Below are 22,583 nucleotides of genomic sequence, written 5' to 3' on the forward strand. Positions count from 1 at the left end.
ACGGATTAAATCAAGGCGTCAGTTCCTGAGGAGGTGCAGAGAAGGCTCCTTTGTTTCTTTGTTGTTTGTTGCTCTGCCTGTTCTCGTCGGAGGGGCTTTTCCCTGCAGTGTTCAACCGCCGGCTCACCTGCACAAGCCGGACCATGCGCTCCCGGGCTGCGCTCCCCCGGTAAGTCACCTCTGTGTCCGGTCTGTCCGCGCGTAACAGAGCCATTTATAGTCATCAGTCGGTGGGATAAACGTGTTATTTAACAAAATGCATGTTAACATTAAAGCGAGTTGTAAGTGAAAATACTTTTTTATATTTTATTTCCCCTAAATTATGGCCTCTAATTTATGAGTTACAACATGCATAAACCAAGAAGATGTATATGTTGAAACATGAGACTGTATTATATCTCTGCACTCGTAAGGCTGTGTCTTGTAGTTTCATATCATCTGCTCTAACCCATTTACAAAGTCAGTATTCAGGCAATATTTCCAGGCTTAAAGCCAATCACAGGCCACTGTAGGAATTTTCCATCAAGTAAAGTCTGAACTTTGCCCTATCTGTCATATTTACAGCATTAAAAAAATGTGCAAGTGTACAGCTGCCAAATTCCAGCATAGATTAAAAAAAAACATTCTTCGAGTTGAAATGCTCCTCCTCATTTCCCATGGTTGTAATTATAAATCCATGATGCTGCGTTCAGGAATGAGAATGTTTTTCATCCCCGCAGTAAGAGGGGACCAGCTATATATCTGCTCACGTTTAACAGCATCGCTTGAGTTCTGCAGAAATGTTGCAGTCGGACAGTGAAAGGCACTTTAAGATAAGATAATTAGTCCCTAACAATTAGTCCTGCAAGACATTTGCAGTTTTACAGTAGCAGGAAAAGGGAAAAATGATAATAAACAAGTAAACATGCAAGAAATATAGACAATAAAGTTTAGTAGTTCACCTGATCGCTCCTCCTGTCCGTCCACAGGTTTGCCTCCCTCCTGTTTCTTCTCTTCCTCCACCCCGTTTTCTCCTCCCCCCGCCCCCAGTGGATTCTCCAGCGTGTCCCTGTGGTCCTCGCACAGCAGACGGAGGTTCGATCAGCCCCTCAGTTCCTGTCTTCAGCCCGCTTGGATGTGAGCTCCTCCTGTGATCCAGAATGCCACAAGAGGGCCCCGCGGCCCAGCTACTGGGACCTGCGGCAACTTCTGGCCTTTGAGACCCTCCACTCTGATGGGCAACTTACAGAGACCGCCATTGGGATCTATGGCTACGACTCCAGCTCCAACACCAGCCCGGCCTCCTCCTCAGGGCCGTCTGGCAAGGCTGAGCGATCACACATCAGGAGGAAGAGACAGATCTTCGGCCACGACGGGCGTTTTAGCATCGCTGGGCAGAACTATCTACTGAAATATCCATTTTCAGTGGCTGTCAAGCTGTCCACTGGATGTTCTGGTACATTGGTGGGCGACCGCCATGTTCTCACAGCGGCTCATTGTGTTCATGATGGTAAAAACTATGTGAAGGGAGCCCAGAAGCTCCGGGTTGGGTTTCTAAAAACCAAGCAACGAGACACACAGGCTGCTTCCTTTTACCTTCCCTCCAACTTCACCAACCATGTTGAAGGCGGCGCCGCTCCTTACGCCCCACCCACCGACGAGAAAATGAAATTCCAGTGGATCAGAGCCAAGCGCACCCATGTGCCCAAAGGATGGATTAAAGGGAACGCCAATGACATTGGGATGGACTATGACTACGCTCTGCTTGAACTCAAGAAACCCCACAAACGCCGCCACATGAAGTTGGGAGTCAGCCCCCCGGCTCAGAGGCTGCCCGGTCGACGAGTCCACTTCTCGGGATTCGACAACGACCGTCCCGGCAAGCTGGTGTATCGGTTCTGTCGGGCCGGCGAGGAGACGTCAGACCTGCTCTACCAGCACTGTGATGCCCAGCCTGGTGCCAGCGGGTCAGGGGTCTACGCCCGGATGTGGGACGGGCGGCGGCGGCGCTGGGAGCGGAAGGTGATAGGTGTGTTTTCTGGGCATCAGTGGGTGGAGCGACAAGGGGTGTCTCAGGAATTTAATGTAGCGGTGAGGATCACGCCTCTCAAATACGCTCAGATCTGCTACTGGATAAAAGGAAACTTTGTGGACTGCCGAGAGGGATGAAGGGGGGTAGCTACGAAACCATAGGCCCACTACATCCTCAAACTGGAATCCAACCTTTCCCCCCCCCCCATCATCTGTAGCACTGATGTTGATAAACTTAGATGTTTCTTACCGCTCTCATATGTAAACACAGACCTGACAAACACAAATCCAGTGATGACACTAAATCAAATAAGCGTGGCGTGTTCATTTCATTTTTGCTTAGTTACACTTGCTTTTCTCAAGGGTGGAAAAAGTTAATTACACCATGTTAACTGGGGAAACACACCAGTCATGTGGTTTTGCATGGACAGAAGCAGGTTTATTAGTTTCTTGGAACATTTATCTGGACAGCAAAGGTGGAAGATGGACTTCAACAACAAGAGGCCCTCGGAAAGAGCAGGACTGGGAAAACTGTTCCACTATGTATTTTAGCCTTTTCATTGTGCTAATGCTAAAGATTGCACTGCTAAAACTCTTGAAGTGTTTCTACTGAAAATGATTTTTGTGGATGAATGTACGTCAACTACCAAAGGTGCCAACGGTTTCTTTCCAAACTATCACGTATCACCTGTCAGCGGACAAACTAAGTATCTTCAGTTTATTCTGTCAGCTACAAGAGCAGTGTTTATATGAAATGACTGCAGATTACTTGTTCTATGAAGCACATTTTGTTGAGTTTTTTTACTTTAACGCTTAGCTCCCTCTGGTGGCAGAGATCAAATATTGCAGGTGTCCAACATTACGCTGACTTCGCCTTCGTAAGTAAGCACTTTTTACTCTCCTTGTTAAACATTTGTGGAAATGCATTTTTCTTTGTGTCTGAGAAACTGAAGACTGTGGCGAATTTAATGAAATATATTCTTTAATAAATAAGCAACTGTGTCACAAATTTATTCTCCGTCCGCTCACGAGACATAATCCTCACACAACACAATCTTTGTTTGAACACCATTTGTTTTATTTCAGATGTCAAAGGGCATTTTTATAAATGCGGTGGGGAAACTGAACAGTGTAAAAAGCTGAAATATGATGACCAGCTCTAATGACTCCTCCAGCAGCGGCACATTCAACATCATGTTAAACCACGAGTCAGAAACTGCATCCTGGGATATGGCACAAAGAAAAACAAACTCTTTGACAACTTTTATGAAGTAACCGAACAGAAAAAAACATCAGAATCAGTTTGACTTCAATTCTGTCTTCAGATTTCATGTAAGCTAGAGGAAGATCAAGTACACTTGGGCGTTTTGGTCAAGCGGCGATTGAAACTAAAAATCTTTCCAAATATCATTCCTCTTTGTGAGCTGTGATCTTATGGGTTTCACCAGATCGAAGGAAGCCGGTCGAATGTGTGCCACTTCAGCAAAGACTCAACATTCAAGTAAGAACTGGCATGGACGCAGGATGTAAAGCAAACTTAAGAATGTCTTCTTCCTTTGTAATTGAGACAAGGGCCAGCTAAACGGTGACATAAAAGAACAACCGTTAAAACAAACGGAAATTTCAGAGATGCTTTTCAATCGTTGGCTAACAACCTAACAAAAAAAACTAAAAAAAACATGCCGATTCAAGTCAACGGCAACATTCAGTTGAAAGATTTGCTACATTCAAGTCGAAAATTGACTGCAAAAACAAACAGAAGCACCAAGGAGCTGATTTAAGGGCTGACAAAGCAGAACAACGGGCACATGTATGGCGTTTGTGATGAATCAAGAGTCCTCACACTTCTTCTGGAGGAACAGAGCAGCACCAGTAATCCAGATGTGCACACGCTGGCTCATCTCAAAAAGTACCTGAAACCGGAAAAAGTAATCCTCATCATTCCAACCCGGACCTGAACCTCCTTTTTTCTGTCGATTTCCATCTGAATACAGAAGAGTCAATCAGGCTCTGACACTAAGTTAAAGTAATGCAGGTTGGAGCCGCTAACGGAGAAGAATCTCACAAAGAAGAACCCACGGTGAGAAGATGTTCGCCAGATGTGACTTAACAGAAAGGCAACAACATGCAAGGCAACCTGTTTGTAACACCGCTCTGGTAACTGAGAATACATGAACTGGTAACGAGGCGTCGCATACAGTTTTTAACACTCCAGCATTTGATTTTGCACTGGAAATGTCACCAATAAACGTCCTACTGCTGTCAAATCCACATGAGCACACAATGACATATTGGCAGTGGAAGAAGGGTGAGGTACGGGGGACGTACCAACAGGAAGCTTTATTATGAGCCACATTGGTTCTGAATCCACAAAGAGATGGACCTGATGGGATACGGTCCTCAATACCATTATGCTTTAAGCACTCGGGCAGCAAAATCAAACAAAAATAAACATTGATCAGCTTTAACAATGAGCCATACGCAGCATTTAGGCATGTCAAAGTGTGGTCAGACATGAAGTAAGTTGAATTTAATCGTCACCTGGTTACAGCAGCAGCCGTTCAAACGTTTATTTGGGGGGGGGGACTTTGAGTTTAAAGATGTTAATAGTACGTCACTGCCCTCTCACTCGTTGACACCCTTGTGTACCTACAGTTTGTAAAGACTCGTGCTTTAACTGCTAAACCAGATACTGATGGTAAAAACACAGTAACAAAAGAGAGTGAGGAAGAATGCAGTATTTTCCGTAGAGGCAGTGGATCAGAGTACCTAAAGTGTTTTCCTGCAGACTGATCTCAAGTCAGCTTGTAGGAGGCTGGTTCGCTTAGCTTAGCAAAAAGACTGGAAACAGGAGTGACAGCTACCCAGGCTGAACAAACACATTATACCGCCTTTGTTTAATTTCAAACCAAAAGTGTCAAAACGCCAATTTGCTGTTTCACGAGGGTTATATGTAAGACCATTTCTTGGCCAGGTAGATAACTTACCTGGGGTATCTGGTTGCCTGGCAACTGAGCAGGCTAAGAAACAGCCTGGCATGTAACCAGCTGTAAAACTAACATATTTACACTTCATTCTAGTTAAACAAACAAGCCATAACATGTTAATTAGTGAGGACAGCTCTCGGTTTCTTAGTTTGCAGTCTTTGTGCTGGTGTTAACCCTCAGCGTGCTGATGCCTAATACTTGGACACAAACACATTTCCCAAAATGTTGAACTTTTGCTTAAAATCACCAGTGAAAACATGCAGAAGATGCTGACAGAGGTGAAGGTGTTTGCATCCTGCTTCTCCGAAAAGCTGCATCTCTTTCACTGACTCTAGATCTAAGCGCCCCATGGTTGAAGCACGACAGCCCAATCAGGATTCAGGATCCGTGGCACAACTCCTTCCACTGCTCGGCTGGTTTAACTGACTGTCAGAGGCCAAGTCCGCTCTGTGATTGGCCACCTGCACTTAAAATATCTTTGGTGAAAGTCACCTCCTGGCATTCCCTGACGTCCCTGTCGCCTAGCAACAACATAACACAACATGCTAATGTTGTCAGCGTGGTAATGCCCGGCGTAACTCGAAATAGTATACAAAATAAAAATATTCTTTTAAATAGGTATATATAAACATTGCATTAAAAATAGAACCGTATCAAAACACGATTGTGAGTTCACAGTCAGTCCCTTAACCTCCCAGCGTGAGCGCTAACCAACCCTCCAGTCCAGCAGACCTCCACCCGTCTCCCCTCCGCATCCAGAGTTCATAGGTGAGGTCCCACTGTGCAGAGCCTGTTACTGCGACTTGAGCCCCAAACTGTTGGAGGACGTGGGGAAGGAGTAGGCTTTGCCCAGCACAATGCGGTCTCGCAGCAGTTTAAAAAGGACATAGTAGTTGCAGAAGAGAATAAGGCCCAGAGACAAAGTGTGATTCCAGCGCTCAGAACGCAGCAGAGAGTATAACTGGTACAAAACCACACTGGACTCAATCCAGATAAGCAGGTTCAGGATCCGCAATGGCTTGTGGAACAGGAACTGGAAGACCAACAGACAGGGAGAGAAGTTTAGGCGAGAAATTACAGAGCATAAAGAAGGTCAACGATAAAAATATGTAATAAGTCATGGGTGGACAGGATAAAATGAACACTTGTACAATATGTTACAAAAAAAAAAGGGTTGGACTGTTTACAGGCAGCCCCCGTAGTCTGGGTGTGAAACACTGTGTTGGTGTCCAGTCTTACTTGATGCAGACTGTATTACATAAAATGTGTCCAGCTGGAGATTATCAAACTATATTTAGTCTATTTTTGACCTGCAGTGTTGCCTGCCCTCCTCCACATGTGTGGTTTAGTTTTTCATCACAACACCCGATCTGCATATGATTGATTTGGCCGATTCCATTTACTTTTGACCCACACAGGTCCCGACGCATCTCATGTGGAGGGTCAACATGGTTCAATCACATGGGGTATCTCCGTAGTCGCTGTCGCCCTACATTTTTGAGGAGGTGCACCATGTGAGCTATGACCTCGCAGGCAGCGACGGGTACAGCATGAGCCCTTGGGGCAAACTGCTTACTTAGTTGATTAAATATGTGGTTATGTGATAAAAGTATAATTTCTGCTGATGTTAGCAAGGGTTGTCTTTTTACACTTTCACAGGATGCACTTGCTGTGCAGTATTGTTCAATTATACTGTAAAAGTGTCCTTTTTATTTTGTCTACCCTTATCTCAGTGAAAAATGTACAGGTCACTTCTACTGCCACTATGATATAAAGTACATATACTCACGTAAAACCTTGCATGGGAAACATCAGAGGGCAAAGCAACATTATAAGGTCCGACTGCCTTATACAGAGATCGACTGTGTCGTACCAACACCCCCTGAGGCCAAATGGTATTTTCTGACCACCTGCAATAAATAACACCACAGTTATGCACTAACCATTAATAGAGGCGTTGTTAAACCCCGGTGTGCGAGTACAAACGTGCCACTCACAGATGCTGCGGTGTGTTGCTGTACGAGCCATGCTCCAGTTTCTGCCAGCGGCCCAAGTGAGCCGCCGAGCGATGAAGCAGGTCGCAGTAGCTGGGGGGCAGCAGCTGACTCATCAGCATGACAAACGCGTTGATCCACACCATGATCAGATGCTCACATGACCAGCGCATGTCGTAGTACTGGGTGCTCTGTTGGAGCAAAGTGAAAGGATGGGTAAATGTACCTTAAGGTGAACAAGAAAAACACAACATGAATGGTCATGGTGTGACGGGGGAGCAGGAAGAACAGAAGAACTCTGCACTTTAACGCAAAAGCTCTCAATAAAGTAGATACCAACCTTAACGAAGCAGAGAGGCAGGAAGGCCACGTAGTAAGCACTGAAAAGCGAGTTGAACAGCACTTCCTTGATCCGTCGGTTGAAGTCACTCTTCAGCTCCTCCACCTCTGCTCGAATCATCTCGGGGGTGTGTGAGTGTGTGTGTGGCGGGCAGGTGTGCGTAGGCATGTGCGGTGGGCTGGAAAACTGCTCTCTGAGGTTCTCCCGCAACAGGAAAAGGAAGTCACGTGGTCGAAAGAACGGGGCCTCTGTTAAGTCGGTCTGCTGGTGGTCGGCCGGGTAATCGCAGTCAGACGACGCCGTCTGGCTTTTCCCTCCCTCCTGATGGAAACAGCAAAGCGGGACGTACACGCCGAATCTGGCATGGAAGGAGGACGGCGAGCCGGCGAGGTCAAAAGAGAAGAGCAGCGAGTTTCAGGTTTAAATGATGTTTGATGTGAACCCGTCATGCATATTTAAAATTGGACAATTAAAAGGGAGGGTAACTTCCAATCCCATGAGCACACAAAATGGACAGAACAGCAACATGCTCATTTAGAAGTGAATCATTCGTTTTTGAAAATATCCAGTTTGGGGGCCGAAAGGACACATCTCATTAGCTCATGTTTGTTTTTTTCATGCTGCACAACAGCAATGTTATAGTTTGTGTATGAAAGCAGTGCTCTGCCTAAGATTCAGTCCATGACCTCTTTTGATCCAATTCAAGGAAGTAAAACCAAATCAACCTTATATAACTTTTTTTTTTTTTTTTTTTTTCCCAGTTTGATGCCACAGTAACTAAAAAAACAGATCACACTCAACTTTACTAAACATGTTTTGGTTACTCCAGTTCTGGCTGTAATTCCAATCTAGGTCAGATGTTAATATGACAGTTGTGGTTTCATGGTTCCTGTGCGACACGAAAATTTTACAGATGGCAGCAAACCCACCACATTGGCTTCACACCATAAGAGTGTGTGTGTGTGTGTGTGTGTGTGTGTGTGTGTGTGTGTGTGTGTGTGTGTGTGTGTGTGTGTGTGTGTGTGTGTGTGTGTGTGTGTGTGTGTGTGTTAAAGCAACGTGCTTATTGGATTGCCAAACACAAACAGCCCCCTACCTCCACAACTTTACAACACTGAAACCAGGAGGTCAACAATTTATGTGACTTCTGTAAAACTGCACAAAGTGTTCGGGGCTGTAAAAGACAAGTTGGGATTTGAAGCTCCTTTTTTTTTTATCCTACATAAAGCTACTTTAGTTTTTGGGCGAATATCAAGTGACACACGAAGAATGCTTCCTGATTTAATGGGGACAACAGTAATTAATTGCCTCTTGCTGCTCTTTATGACAGGCGTTTTGCCCTACTTTCAAGTGAGCCTATTTAGAAGAGGTAAAAAAAAAGCTTTGAGATGTGGTCGGAAGACAACTTGTGAAAGCATATCCTGGCCTTCAGAGGGTGTCGGACTGAAGGTATTAAAGACTCACGGGTATCCCAGGAAGAGGAGGTTGAGCACAGAGTGGTTCTTGCAGAGGTTGACCAGCGTCCAGCAGAGCACCCAGCCACACATGGTTAGCAGGCTGAGCCGAGCCGCGATCAGAACCACATAGCGGAGCAGTGATCCACCGCTGCTCTGAGACACCTGGACAAGACAGACTCACTCAGTTACCAGAAAGACAGCAGTGGAGTTTGATTCCTACAAGTGTGTACAAGAATGTGTCCGCTGATTGCATCTAGAGGTCTGTTCGTTTACCTCTGAAACAATGGTCCAAACAAGCCTCCTGGCCAACATGACAGTGATGAAGATAGCCAGGTGGTAGTCCATTAGATGAAAGTTCTGTTCAAACAGAGAGGACAAAGAATGTGGCATTATTCTTCCAGATATTTTTTTAATTTAGTTAAATGGAAAAGAAAGTTAAGCACAGATCTAGTGCTCACGAGAAAATGGCGAAACAAAGTTGAGCTGAAGGACGAACAAGCATTTAAATAAGTTAGGTGACGTTATGAGGATGTGGGCGAAACTCTAGATTGATACCGAAAAAAAAAAAAAAAAAGTGCTGTCCATTATAATGAGGCAAACAGCCTGTCTATTTAACTGAAGCAACAGCTTAGTAATAGTAACCCAGCCAATTACCTGGTTGTTTTACCATTTTTCTATATAGAACACATTTTTTAATAACCAAAAAGATGATGAGCCCTGGTTAGTGTGGGTAAGTTCATTTTTAAAAGGTAAGAAAGGAAAAAGTAATGGTTTCAAGTTGCCGCGTGTCTGTTTAGTGCGTGTGCTCTTACAAGCGAGGTAGAGGCAGCAGGGTGGCTGTATGGGTACCACCACACCGTCCTGTAGATGTTCATGTACTGGACAAACAAGGCCACCAGCAAATACAGAAAGAGCAGGAACTCAAACAGCAGGCTGCTGTCCAACGGCAGCTCGGGGATCCTGGAGTGACGGACCGGCTCTGGAGAAATGAGGGCCGATAGAGGGGGCGCAGACAGACCCACCAAGTTACTGCTCCTGAAAGAAGACACACACACATGCATGCAAACTCTCATAAACGCACGTATCTGTGATGCAGGACAATGTTTGTGTAACATCAAATGTGCAGGAACTGTGCAGGATGGACTTTTCACACAATGCTCTGACATTATATAGACTTGAATGAATTAATCAGGAAGATAAATGAGAGCTGAAGCTCTAAAGAGGATGCTGTCGAAGCATTTGATATAGATTGTGTTCATCTTAATTTGCACAAAATGCATCTTTGCAGTGATCTATGTGGTGTAAATACATATAAACAGTTCTGAAATAAGGCCGAAAAAGTCTTCAGCTTGAGTGAAGGTTGACGCACGTCTGAAGATAGTTTCTGAAACCGTTTCTAACTCATCGGACAACAAAGACCTTGATATTTCAAGCCAGAAGGACAGCATCTGCATGAAGCATTAACATCAGACAGCATTTGATGGCTCAGGACCCACTTGCCCCCACCAAAGGGCTATTGACTCAAGTTTCACTTGAAGGGTTCGTTGGGTCCAGGAGTCTCATGCCTCTCACTGTATCAACGACACTACAAGAGGTGAAGTACCTGAACTCCCCACTAGTCTGTTAGAACTGAAGAAACGTCTTCAAAAACCTAAAGTTGCCTCCAGTTGCCGACGATAAAGCTTTCAGAGATTACCAGGACCTGGATGACCGAGCATCTTCACAGACGTCAGCCAGCATCACTCACCTGTTCCTGAGGCCTGTACCATTGCCGAGGTTGCCTCCAACCAGAGTCTGCAGGGACGGCAGTGCAGAGCGACTTAGCTGCTGTCTGCTGGGACCCCTGCGACCTCCTGGCATGGTCGCCAGTTACCGCGGCAACCACGGACGCCGCCCACCAACCAACAGCCGCCGGGAGTCCTCCCCTTCTCCTCAGTGAGACACCATGTACAGCCAGGCCACTGCGGAGGAAAACCACGAGATAAGAGTCAGAACAAGAAACACAAGTCTCAAACGGACGGAGAAAATTAAAAACCAACAAACCTCAGGCCTACTCATCATCATCATCAGTACCCTGGAGTCAAATTACACTCCAGAAAGATCTGGCCCAAGGGATTTACTTTACAATGAGTAAACAAGTCATATGTACACTGTAGTGAAGTTATTTTGGAGAAGGATGATTAAAGCACTGTGCAGATGAATAATCTGGATTAAAAACAGAAACCCAGGTTAAAAGGTGTGTTCAACTACACAACTTCAGCGTGAGAATAGGTCCGTCACAATAATCACAATATCTACATATCATACAATATGTGGACATGGCCTCCATCATTTTTGCTGACCTCAATATTCCCGTTGTGTTTGTTTACATAACTAACATTTTAGCCATCAGGATGACAGAATAAAACTTGGGCATCGAGTACAAATTGCACATTTTTGGTAATAGAACCACTTTAGTTATCGCTTTGGTTTTGTGAACTAAACTTTCATTGCTCTTTTAAGGGTTTTACTTGTATTATCATTATATACACAAGAGCATAATGACCTTAAAATGACAATAATATTGTTCATCGCAATTACTTCTGGGAAAGTTATCTTGGGGAGGCCTACATGACAATCTGCTGCACTTTGAAAACAAATTCATGGTCATTAATTCACAGACGTTTAAAGAGGAAAGAGATGTCAATATTACAGAATTTGTTAGTTACTGCTCGGATCAGCATGAAAGAATATGTCATTATGACATAAAGTATATCAGTGTGGTACAGTTCAACCCTTAAGCCTGCCAGGGATAACCTCATATCCTGACATGTCTTGTTATATGATCTGTTTAGGTAATGATATCCATCCATCCATCCATCCTACATAGAATTGCCGTTCATAAACCAACAAGCTGTATGTCATTAAGAGTGTTGTTTATCTCACGACTTCCTGGTTAGAAAGGTCCAATCAGAACCAGGCAGAGAACTTTTGACCAATGTGATGCAGCCAAGGGAATGTGTTCCTTGTGCAGAGAGAGTTCCCTTGTTATTGAGGTCGGCGAACACCGAAATGAGACTCTCTTGAACTTGAAATTACCAGTTAGCTCCACCCGGGCCACTTACTGGACTGGAAGCAGCCGAATATCAACAACAAGTGCACCCAGAACCTGCTTCTAGCTTCGGACGAAGACGTGATTTGATATCAATGTGTGAATTTGAATGAGTTTTATTAGAGTAATACAGTCATTTTAGATAAAAAATAAACAAGTCACTGGGTTTACGTAACTTGACCTTGTGAAAACCGGTGTTAACAGTCTCGTAGCGTGGTTTTATACACCGTTTCAACATGAATGGCAGTTAAAACAGGCTGAGCTCTACCAAAGTAAACACTGTGACATTGATGCACACAAGATGTGTTGAAGACAGGAGAAATCTCTGCTAATGGAGAAGTCAGAATTAGACTGGTATAGTCCTTTAGGGCTGTGGTTCATTGCATTGTTTGCATTGTTTTGCATTACTGAGAGGCACACTTTGTCTAAACCTCATTGTTATAAACGGGGGTGGAGAAAGTCATCATTGCACATGCATCACAGCATAATTAAAACCTCTTTGAAACAGTTTCATCATCAGCTAATGAACCTAGATATTATTGTGAGACTTTTGAATTAGACTGCTTTAGTTTTTTTAGCTGGATCTACTTATAAACTGGCATGTTTGTGGACAGAAACCGATTCAAGGACTTGCTTTCCCCCCCCAGAGGTTTCTCATCATAAAACAGCTCCACTTATCAGCACCGCTACCAGAACAGAGAACCATCCCAAAGCCCTCCTGGTGGCAACACAGCGGCATCACCAAATCTCCAGCAGTCTGCCTGCTGAAGGTCACGTTGGGAAAAAATTCTCCAATGACACATACTAAGTGTACGTCTATGAAATAACCGACAAGGAGTATTCATTCAATAGCCAACATCCATCTGTGCTATAAAGCTGTCAGCAGACACTTTCCACTACGTTCACTGAGACTGTCAAAGACTGAAACTGACACCCTGTCAGCCCAAAACACTACTTCAAGAAGACAACCGAACCACTTCTCAGCTCCGAGAGTACAAGTACAAATCTATCAGTGCTTGTATAAATCATAAACACTATTAATTATAGTAAACATAATAATAGACCTTTTTCAGAGTACGTATTTCAACTCAAAGCAGGAAAAGCACAAGTGAATCTAACAACAATACTCTTGACACACTGAAATGGAATGCAGCCATCAATTACGTGGTTATTAATTACACTCTGACTTATCCTGCTCCAACATGTCAAACCAGCTGTTGTGACAAAGACCAATTAGCTCCCATTTCTCTAAACACCGTCATACTCACATATGTAATAACTAAAATGTGAAAGAGACAAATGGGTGGCAGATATCTGGAGACATCCTGGATGATAGTGCATTATTTACATACATGCTCACAGCAAAGGCTGCAACTCAAAAAGTAAACGCCACAGCATATTTCCTGAGGCATCATCACAGCGTGATAAGAGTAATTCTGAAGAGGGCACCTTGTTACACAGTTTGCCGGCTGTCTGGACTTCACCAAATGCTGAGAGGACATTAGCGTCTTCTCCATAGTGGTCGGTCTGACATTGTAGCCTCACGACCCCAAGCTGGTTATCTTTGGCACACTGAACACATTTAGGAGACCTCAAAGACAATTTATTGCCTTATAAACACAATAACTTCTGCTCCAGCACTGGAATTCACCATAAAAAAAACCCTCAGTACAGCGCTGGCTTAATGATGTGTCTAATAATCAAGAAAAGATTGAAAATGGTTAAATAAGATAACATGATGGGGAAAAAGTCCCCGTCCCACACCATCAGCCAGAGATAATACAAAAAAATTGTTTTTAAAAACAAGCCAGATAACATCCAACCTCCATGTGTATCAACATTTCCTTTATGCTCACATGAAACACGATGGAGATGATATAGTGCAGCTCTGTGGTCGGCGCGTGGCACCGATATTAAACGGTATCGAAGGATGAATCTTTCAAAGGAAGTCACCGTTGATACTCATACACGCATCGCAAGGGACTAAAATTGCAGGTCACAGAAGTGAAACAGGAACTATGAACCCGAGAACTGAGCGACAGTGGAGGGATTGCATGGTGGAATATGGTAGAAGTGCAACGTGTGGCTTGGTTTTGCCCTCAACAGGACATAATAAAGTACATTAACTCAAGTACTTCGGTACAAATGTGTGGTAATTTGCTTGAGTTTCTTCACTTTGTGCCACTTTACACTGTGACTCCATTACATCTCAGAGACAAATGGTGTACTTTATGAAGTTCTACTTACTTCTTAAAGCTGAGGAAACCATTTTTTTTTTTTAAACACCTCTTGGATGAGCTGGAAAATGCATCGCCACAAAGCTGAAAACTGTTTTCGGAGCTCATGAAAAGTTGACTTGTTCAAAAAATATGTGGTTCTCACAAGGCCTGCTTACATGGTGACGTTAGAGAATAGGATGCAGTGCTGTCAGTGTGGATTAAACTACCCAACATTATACTAAACAGCTCAACGACTTTAAACTGCCGTAAAAAATCAGTTAGCAGTTATATTAATCCAGAAACATAAAACACTGACAGAGACTATTTTACTCTAAAATGGCTGCTTTTACTTTTTATAACTACAGTACTTACATACTTTTACTTAAACATGGGGGTTTGAATGCATGAGTTGTGCTCGTAGTGGAGTATTTTCACATTGCAAGTTAGTATTAGTAGTTTTAACATATGTGAATACTTCTTCCATCACTGTAAAAAGACAAAAAGCGACTAAATATACATTATTTTTAAATTAAGCTGAAAGTGTTGACATGTATATGGAGCACACGCTGTTGGGAAGTTGTTTTTTTATGTTGCAGACTTGCTAAGACTTGCTCTCGTTGCTGTGAAGCTGCGAGTCTGAATCATGACACCAGGCAGCAGCGTTGTCATTTTGTACGCGGCGGAAACTTGCGAACACACTTTTAACAACGACGAAAACGTAGAGACGTGTAGCGCGCAGCTAGCTGATAGCTCACCGACGCCAAACCACACATCTGAACAACAGCAACACATCTCCGTAAAGTCCTCGTAACTCACACGAAACACGGGGGGTTGAAGTGAACGAAGATGCATCAGTCAGTTGTGTGGCTTCCAGCCTGACGAGTCCAGACAACACCGAGCATTATCGCCGCCTTCCAGCTTCAATATCCCCGCCTGCACCGGCGAGCTGACGGGCTACGACGGCGGCGGCGATGCTGGAGGGTCGCTTTCTCTCGGCGCTGGACGCATAAAAAACGGCTTTAATACTTAACCCCGGGCTCCGGGAGCAACAGTGTAAATGCGTTGCACAGAGACCGACGTGGCAAAGCCGCACCGCCTCTCTCTGCAACGTCATCAGCGCGCGACTTAACTGCACAGTCGCAGTTTGACGAACCTGAAAAAAGAGGGGCTGGTCTGGAGTCAGCGCTGCTTTTAACTTTTATCAATGATTGTGTAGATTATTAATAACTTCCATCGATATATTTGAGCTAGTAGATGTCTAGTTAGTTTCATAGTGTAGTTATTTTCACCGAAGTACTGCAGTATTAAAAGCATTAAATACACATAAAACCACACTAGTTGCCAGGTTGTTAAGTACACCTGGTGGTTGAATGTAAGTACTCAAGTACTTCTGTACAAGACTACACGTTTGAGGTACTTTAGTGAAACAGGATCGGCAGGCAGGACACAACATTGTGAGGAAATAGATTTTTTCTATAAAAATATAAAACTCACAACCTTCTCTATCTGTGTGCAGTTCATTAATGGATGGATGTCGTGGTATTATTGGTTTAATCAGTTGGCACTCAATAATGTAAGTATGTGTCATAGATTCGATTTTGATATAAAAAACATAATATAAATTATTTTTTGTGAGTATTTCAGCATATATTGTTTGATAAATATTGCTGGGTATGTGATCAAAAAAGGGATCGATAAAAGACAAAAAGAAGCATTTTTCAATTCAGCTCGGCTTTAATTCCACATGTGAATCATTTTTATGTGAAATATACCATGATACACACAAAAAGGAGGAAAGAGAATCTAGGTACATTTCCAGAACTGTACAAAACATTATTACATTTTCCTGTTGTGCCGAGATCACCATAATTTAAAAAGCAAAAACACATTTTGGAGCCTGTAACATTGTTCACATTACTTCATTTCAACACCATGTAAAATATTCATTTACATGCAGTGTTTTTTAAAAAACCCTACCTTCAACATTAGTAAAACAATACACAAAAGTCACTTCAAGACATCCAGGAGACATGAAAAATAACTATTTACAAAATGATAAAAAGCAAAAAAACTTATTCCAGCAGTCACAAGTCTATTCATAGAAATGTGGGTTTAAATAGTTCTAATGGAACAATTGGCATTACTTCACTGGGCCTGAGCATCATTTCTTCCACAATTAATGTTTTATGGCAAATATAAGAATTAACTGTGTTTGTGCCAAATCACTAGTTTTAAGAGAGGAAAGATCAATTAAAAAGGCACAAATAAGGATAATCTTACATGAGGCTTTTAGTGCAATTCCCTTCAGAAGTTTTCACATCGATGAACCAGCAGATGATGATATCCCAAAAAAATCTGTTTAGTATAAAGACTTGCATGGTTTTCAAATGTCAACATCTAAAAACAGCAAACCATTTATAGAACAGCGAATAGGTTTCCTTCGTTGATATTTGCCGAACCACCTGCAGACTCATGATCCCATTCAATCTCACATTTTATGAATCCTTCTGCCAGATTTGTACGTATCAAAAAAGGTTGATAAAAAAGACTTCATGGTTCATTTTAATATATAAAAATAATGTTTAAAAGTTGACCAGTAAGCAGACAACAAGGCTCCCGGTTCTAGTGAGGTGTGTATGTTCTCTCAAACAAAGATGGGCAGGCCGTTTCACAGCCGGAGGGTTCAGATGACGACGCTGGTGCCACTGCGAGAACTCTTGCCCTGAGAGAGACACACTAACTTTAGATTCACGTCACACACCATCGGCATCACTCAGGCATTTATTCATAGTGAGTGTGGTTGATATTGCTTTTGTCTTGACATAAGTGCGTTGATGTGTGTGTCTATCAACTAAAGCATTGTGCGTCTTACAGAGTAGCGTTCATTCTTCCGTGCTCCTGGTTTCTGTCCAGGTTCGTACTCCGAGTAGCTGGGAGGATGGTCAGCCCAGCCACCTCCTCCTCCTCCTCCTCCTCCTCCTCCTCCTCCTCCTCCCCTCCTCCCTCCTCCTCTCCTGCTGCTGCCTTCATCATCCGAGCTCCAGGACCCTCCCCTGGAGTGCCGTGATGCTGGGGGAGAGTAGTTTACCCTGGACCTGTTGTCAAACAGGTCATCCCGGGAACGGGAGCGTGGGCGGTCCATGCCTCCCCTTTGCCCGTTGTGACGCCGCCCGTCCAGTGACTCCTCGCTGTAGCTCCTGGGAAGTCCTCTAGACCGGGTGGGCGAGGGGTAACGCCTGCCTGGAGCGCCTCGTTCTTCACGACGGCCGAAGCCGCTGCGGCTGCTCTCGCTGGAGCTCGGGGGGCGACTCTTGGGTGCAGGGGGCGGGATTCTGACCGGTTGCTCTCTTATCGGTGGAAGTGTGATGACGCGGCGCTCAGTTAGGCCATCATCAAGGGCAGAGATCATGCTAGGGGGGCCGGGGGAAAATGGGATGGAGGCAGGCATGTGCTGCATTGGCTGCATGTGCGGCATGTGCTGCATGGGCTGCATTGGCTGCATGTGCTGCATTGGCTGCATGGGCTGCATGTGCTGGGGAGGAGGAGGCTGGGAAAGAGAGAGACAGAAGAAAATACACATGAAAATCATCACTAACATTTTAGTCATATTCACATAACATGTCACATGTTCACATGTGTTGTAAAGGAGCCCATTCAAGGAACAACTATGAACACTGTTGATTTAATATGTATTATGACTTACAAACTAGTTCCGACATTCACACATTTAATACCTTAGAAATGCACCCTCAGCACTGATGGGTGCTTTTTGCAAAAACTAAGCTTTGACAAAGGGTTGTGTGTGTGTGTGTGTGTGTGTGTGTGTGTGTGTGTGTGTGTGTGTATAAGATTCTCTTCAAAATCTCTGAATATACAATTTGTATCACTGACATCCAAAAAGACACTACAATACTATAAGAAAGTAAATAGGAATGATAGAATCAATTGTTTTTACATTCAAACATTTACATTTAGGGCATTTAGCAGACGCTTTTATCCAAAGTGACTTACAATAAGTACATTTGTTGGAAGAAAGTACAGTATATTGGTATCAGTATGCTGATATATGTTCACTGGGAATGACAAGGTGACAAACTAATCAGATGCTCTCGTTTACATAGACAGATTTGGGAACATGGGCGGTTACATACCTGTAGAAGTAGAGGACTCGCCATGTCCATCCCCCTCACCTGGCTCTCCAGGTAATCCAGCATTTGATTGGTGTTGGCAGGGGTGTGGTTGCCATGGCTACTGGGAGCAGGCATGCTATAAGCTGAAGAATGAGGAGGAGGGAGGGGCATGGGCTTCATCGGGATGCTCTTGCCTGAAGCAGATCCTGGAGGGACGGAAACATGTAGAAGATATAGTTATTTATCTGGAGACATCAGTGGATGAATACCGGCTTACAGTCTAAAGGCATTAAACCACAGTGTGCTCATTAAGTGCTGTGTAACATGATGTGTGTACCCGAGTAGAGCAGCGGGTTCATCTGGGAGGAGGCGTGGCTCATTGGTCCATACAGTGGCTGTCCACCCATCCAGGGAGCCATGGCCCTCTGGGCGTCCTTCATCATACGGTGCTGCATCACAGCTGGAAGTGAACACAGCACATTAATATTCAACAACACGGGAAGGGTCTCTGCTAAGTACACAGGCTGGTTTTTCTGACATGTTTTGCACATTTTATGCAGAACAAATGTGAACAATCATTTGTCCCGAATCTTCTTCAAGGCTGTCTCAAAACGCTCACATGTCCATATGTACTCTACTCTCACCGTTTTCATTTCTCCGGTCTATACTCCAGTCCATCAATCCTATCCTTTGCTAACATGATTCAATGTGTTTGATGGGGGACATATAGCACGATGCATACTTGAACATTTTACTTTTTTTTTTTTTTTTTTTTTTAAATCTTAAGACATTTTATAATATCTTACTAATACATTTTTCCAACAGCTATTTTACAAATATTTTTCAGATATTTTTCAGATATTTTACAAATATTTTTCAGATATTTTACAAATATTTTTCAGATATTTTTCCATGATTTTACTTATATCTCTCAGATATTTTTACTCATATTTCCAAATTGAATGCTTTTCAGCATGTTTTGGACGTGGGAGCATCCTTAAGGTATCGACGAGGAGACCTAAATTCTGCTAGGCTCTACCTTTTTCCGGACAGCAGCATTGCTGTGGGCAGCAGGGACAGCGAACATAGCAGCAGCATCTCTGAGGGCAGCACTGGCAGCAGCAGATACCGAAGAGGAGGATGAGAAGGAGGGCTCCAATGACGATCAACAACACTGTTAACCAGTCTAAAGGGGAGAGGAAGACACACACTTATTATGGAGTGCCCAAAGACAGACATCTTGTTAATATGCATTTCTGTGTTCTAGATTATGCACCTGTAATGTCACCCAAATTTAGGTTTAAACAAATCAACAGGACAAGTTGAGGCAAAATTAAAATCAGTGAGTGTATGTTTTCCTTTCTCTTTTTGTTTCTTACGGTAAACAATGAGTTTGACTTCTTTGTCAGAGTCTCCAGAGGTGTCTCCAGCAGCAGCGACGGAGCAGTAGTACACCCCGTTGTCCCACCACATCACCTCATGGATCACCAGGTCTGCCTCTACACAAACACACACACACAATTAAGTATGAACAGACATAATAAAGGTGAAGTAAATAACATACACTGCAGATGATAAAGTGTTTGAGTCCAGTGGTTCCTACGACCACATTTAGTCTCAACATAGTATCATCTTATTCTTGTCAAGGCTGGGTTGATTCGACGCCATTAGGGAATAAATTGACTCACTATTTCGCATGGTGATCCTGCGTTCGCGGTAGTCTACTCCCAGCGTCGGCTCATTGCCTCCCCTCTTCTGGATTACTGTGCGCACCGTTCGCTGGCGGTCTGGACAGTCGTTCGACGGGTCCTGTCCCAACTGTAGTGCAGACTGGTACGCTGCAAAACCAGAGGTAAAGTGTCCATCAACACAAGGGATGGCAATCTTTTCCATGGCTGGTATCCACATCAACCTGTATGCGTGGTCAATGCATCACTTTGGTTCAGATTGAAACATCCCAACAACTAGGCAACTACTGTGGTTTATGACCAAATACCTGCAAAACTAAGGACATTCCCATCAGCCTCAGCTACACTCCTGTTTAGCAAATGCGAGCATGCTCATTACCACCACCAAGGTGCCCTTGAGCAAGGCACTTAAGCCCAGCCGCTTCAGTGGAGCTGCTCAGTGGCCAGAAAATCAGACTGTGCAAATGTGATCAGGAGCTTCCCCGAATATAAAGTAAAGAAATGTTTTGTCAATAAATAATGTGTTCCAGATGTGCAGGGCAGTGAGAGGTTCCACGTAGGACAAGGTGTTTATTGCTGTATAGTTGGAGTCCACAGCTAATGCACCACCTTCATCCTTAGTAACTGAACTACATCATCTAAATTAGGTTGACCACATGTAGGGAAGATTTTTATTCTGGCATTGATGAATATTCAGAGACCACTACGTCAGCAGGAAAGTTCAGAGAAGAGTCCTCCCAGCTTCTCTGGGATTTGACCTGTTACCTGTGGAGTAGTACTCCAGGACGGGGTCCTTGCAGAAGGACTTGAACCTCCAGGTGACCAGAACATCTTGGAGGTTGGCAAAGGTGGAGTAGTCACACAGGAGGGTCACCGAGGCAAACAGAGTGGTGCTGCGCTCCTGCTGAGGAATAACCACCTGAACGCACACCGACACTGTTGGGAGAGACGGCAAACAGGCGGGTTACACATACAGTCGCTGGTGTTTTTCGTGTAATAAGGAATGAAGCCATCTCACTTTAGGAGGAAAATGGTGGTCAGGCGGAAACAATGTGTGTGAGCAGCATAGCAGCTCGTTTCATAGTGGCAGAACCAGAAAAACAGGTGACACAGACAAAAGGCACAGGAAATGGCTTACTGTGAAACTACCAGCCAAACATTCAGAAGCTGAAACCTGATGAGTTCATCTGTGTGTGAATGTGGAGGCAGCCGTGACTCTTTAAAATAACTGGAAGACTATACAATAAATCATAGGTTAAGGTTTAAAAACATGGATGTGAGTAAAGTCCTCCAAATAATGACAAAAACAACAATATGGGACTTTATTAGGATGATAATTTAAAAAAATTCTTAAAATATTCTTCAACAAGGTCTGTGCAAAAAGAGCTTTGTAAGCGTCATTAACTACATAGCATACAGGCTAAATCAACTTTATTTCAAGTCAAATGAACAGAAACTGTCATGTGACCGATACCGGTTTCACTCCACTTTTTTTCTTCTTCAAACTTTCAATTCAAAAGACAAGACAAGTCGACCTTGTTCTAGAACAGCACGAAGCCAACATGTAAAGAAATGGAAATTACCTTCTAGAAGCGCCAGCAGGAAGATCGCGGCAGCTAATCTCCGCATGATGACCAACAAGAGACAAACCCTCCTCCGGCTCCCAATAAACCAACTCACTTATTGGGGGAAAAAAACTCCTCGAAGGACACAATTAAAAAAAAAAAGGAGAAAAAGAGACAGAAAACAAACAAACAACGCGCCTAACCAAAAAGTGAAGCGCAACTGTTCATTGTATCGTCCTAAACAGTGTGTTTGCGCCTGCAGTCATCTCTGGCCACACCCCGAAACAGGTGAGTTCATCCGAACCTCTGACGTCATCACGTGCACGGGAACCCCCCCCCCCCCCCCCTCCCAGCCCAAAAAAATAAACCTAAACATAAACATGTTATTCCTTTTCTTAACTAACGTTATTTATAGTCATATTTTCCGTATAATGAACAATCATCACAATATTAGGATTTAAAGTAACATAAGGAGAAACTTATGAACCAAAAACAAAATGTATTTAATTGTGATTATAAAAACCACAATAAATTAAACCTAAACTGATTATTATTCATACTATGGCATGGGGAAAACTTCTTTATATTGCTCCAAGTATTAGACACAACTGTGTAAATTGTCTCTATTGTATCTCTGATATACAACCACTAGGTGTCAGCCTAAACGTGATTTTATCTGAGCTGGAGATTCATTTTACTGTGTTTTCTGTTCTGTTATCTCTTGAATTCTCTACAGTTAAAAGCAATAAACTATATATATAAAGTATAAAAGCAAGCTGTTTAAATCCTGAATGAAAGACATTGAAATGTGTCCTCCATTTGTGTGTTGTGCTGAAGTGTTCGTGCTGAAGTCCTTCAAATTGTCAGATTGTTTCCCCTGAAGAACACCCACTCTGCACCTGCAGCACTTCAGAGCTTTTTTAAAAAAAAAATCCTAGAAACTCCTGCAAAGTTTCCTGCTCATTCTCCCTCGAGTGCTGTTCTTCTGCTGCGTGTAAACTACAGGTTTAATGAAAGAACATAAAATTAAAACAATAAAAATATCAACACATCACTTCTGGAAAAGTTGATTTTAATAAACACAGTTGAATTACATTCAATA

General features: G+C 43.4%; 4 protein-coding genes across 4 annotated transcripts in view; 1 reads left to right on the forward strand and 3 right to left on the reverse strand.

Annotated features, from left to right (window-relative positions):
• Window positions 1-1,044, reverse strand: part of LOC311013415 (interleukin-18 receptor 1-like) — a 30,570-nt gene extending 29,526 nt beyond the window's left edge. Inside the window, exon 1 of the mRNA XM_084009464.1 lies at window positions 942-1,044. The gene's annotated coding sequence lies outside the window, so the exon portion shown is untranslated. The remainder of the gene's footprint in view (window positions 1-941) is intronic.
• On the forward strand, window positions 3-2,972 carry LOC311013448 (serine protease 23-like). The gene is made up of 2 exons (XM_084009526.1): window positions 3-169; window positions 969-2,972. Exons 1-2 carry the CDS (start codon window positions 144-146, stop codon window positions 2,146-2,148), a joined length of 1,206 nt encoding a protein of 401 aa, XP_083865652.1. The 5' UTR covers window positions 3-143; the 3' UTR covers window positions 2,149-2,972.
• A 109-nt stretch (window positions 2,973-3,081) lies between these two features.
• On the reverse strand, window positions 3,082-15,168 carry tmem39a (transmembrane protein 39A). Its single transcript, XM_084009516.1, has 9 exons — window positions 14,915-15,168; window positions 10,536-10,749; window positions 9,601-9,823; window positions 9,062-9,145; window positions 8,796-8,950; window positions 7,332-7,689; window positions 6,995-7,182; window positions 6,787-6,907; window positions 3,082-6,030 (listed from the first exon to the last, which is right to left on the reverse strand). The coding sequence occupies exons 2-9, from the start codon at window positions 10,646-10,648 to the stop codon at window positions 5,791-5,793; spliced, it is 1,482 nt and encodes a 493-aa protein (XP_083865642.1). The 5' UTR covers window positions 10,649-10,749; window positions 14,915-15,168; the 3' UTR covers window positions 3,082-5,790.
• Window positions 15,169-15,818: 650 nt separating this feature from the next.
• On the reverse strand, window positions 15,819-21,746 carry LOC311013406 (uncharacterized protein). The gene is made up of 9 exons (XM_084009448.1): window positions 21,500-21,746; window positions 20,682-20,852; window positions 19,917-20,066; window positions 19,608-19,727; window positions 19,268-19,414; window positions 18,566-18,688; window positions 18,250-18,434; window positions 16,971-17,645; window positions 15,819-16,820 (listed from the first exon to the last, which is right to left on the reverse strand). Exons 1-9 carry the CDS (start codon window positions 21,543-21,545, stop codon window positions 16,782-16,784), a joined length of 1,656 nt encoding a protein of 551 aa, XP_083865574.1. The 5' UTR covers window positions 21,546-21,746; the 3' UTR covers window positions 15,819-16,781.
• Between the last annotated feature and the right edge of the window lie 837 nt (window positions 21,747-22,583).

This window comes from Eutrigla gurnardus, assembly GCF_963514095.1.
Source record: "Eutrigla gurnardus genome assembly, chromosome: 1".
Taxonomy (NCBI): Eukaryota; Metazoa; Chordata; class Actinopteri; order Perciformes; family Triglidae; genus Eutrigla; species Eutrigla gurnardus.

Bases quoted from the DNA above. Each gene is read 5' to 3' on its own strand.
- LOC311013448 (XM_084009526.1), top strand. From the start codon at position 144: ATGCGCTCCCGGGCTGCGCTCCCCCG. The intron at 170-968 runs GTAAGTCACCTC...GTCCGTCCACAG, and splicing joins TCCCGGGCTGCGCTCCCCCG to GTTTGCCTCCCTCCTGTTTC.
- tmem39a (XM_084009516.1), bottom strand. From the start codon at position 10,648: ATGCCAGGAGGTCGCAGGGGTCCCAGCAGACAGCAGCTAAGTCGCTCT. The intron at 9,146-9,600 runs GTAAGAGCACAC...CTGTTTGAACAG, and splicing joins CTGCTGCCTCTACCTCGCTT to AACTTTCATCTAATGGACTA. The intron at 7,690-8,795 runs GTGAGTCTTTAA...CTTCCATGCCAG, and splicing joins CTCCTCTTCCTGGGATACCC to ATTCGGCGTGTACGTCCCGC.
- LOC311013406 (XM_084009448.1), bottom strand. From the start codon at position 21,545: ATGCGGAGATTAGCTGCCGCGATCTTCCTGCTGGCGCTTCTAGAAG. The intron at 20,067-20,681 runs GTAACAGGTCAA...CTGGTTTTGCAG, and splicing joins CCTGGAGTACTACTCCACAG to CGTACCAGTCTGCACTACAG. The intron at 18,689-19,267 runs GTAGAGCCTAGC...GTTCACTTCCAG, and splicing joins ATGCTGCTGTCCGGAAAAAG to CTGTGATGCAGCACCGTATG.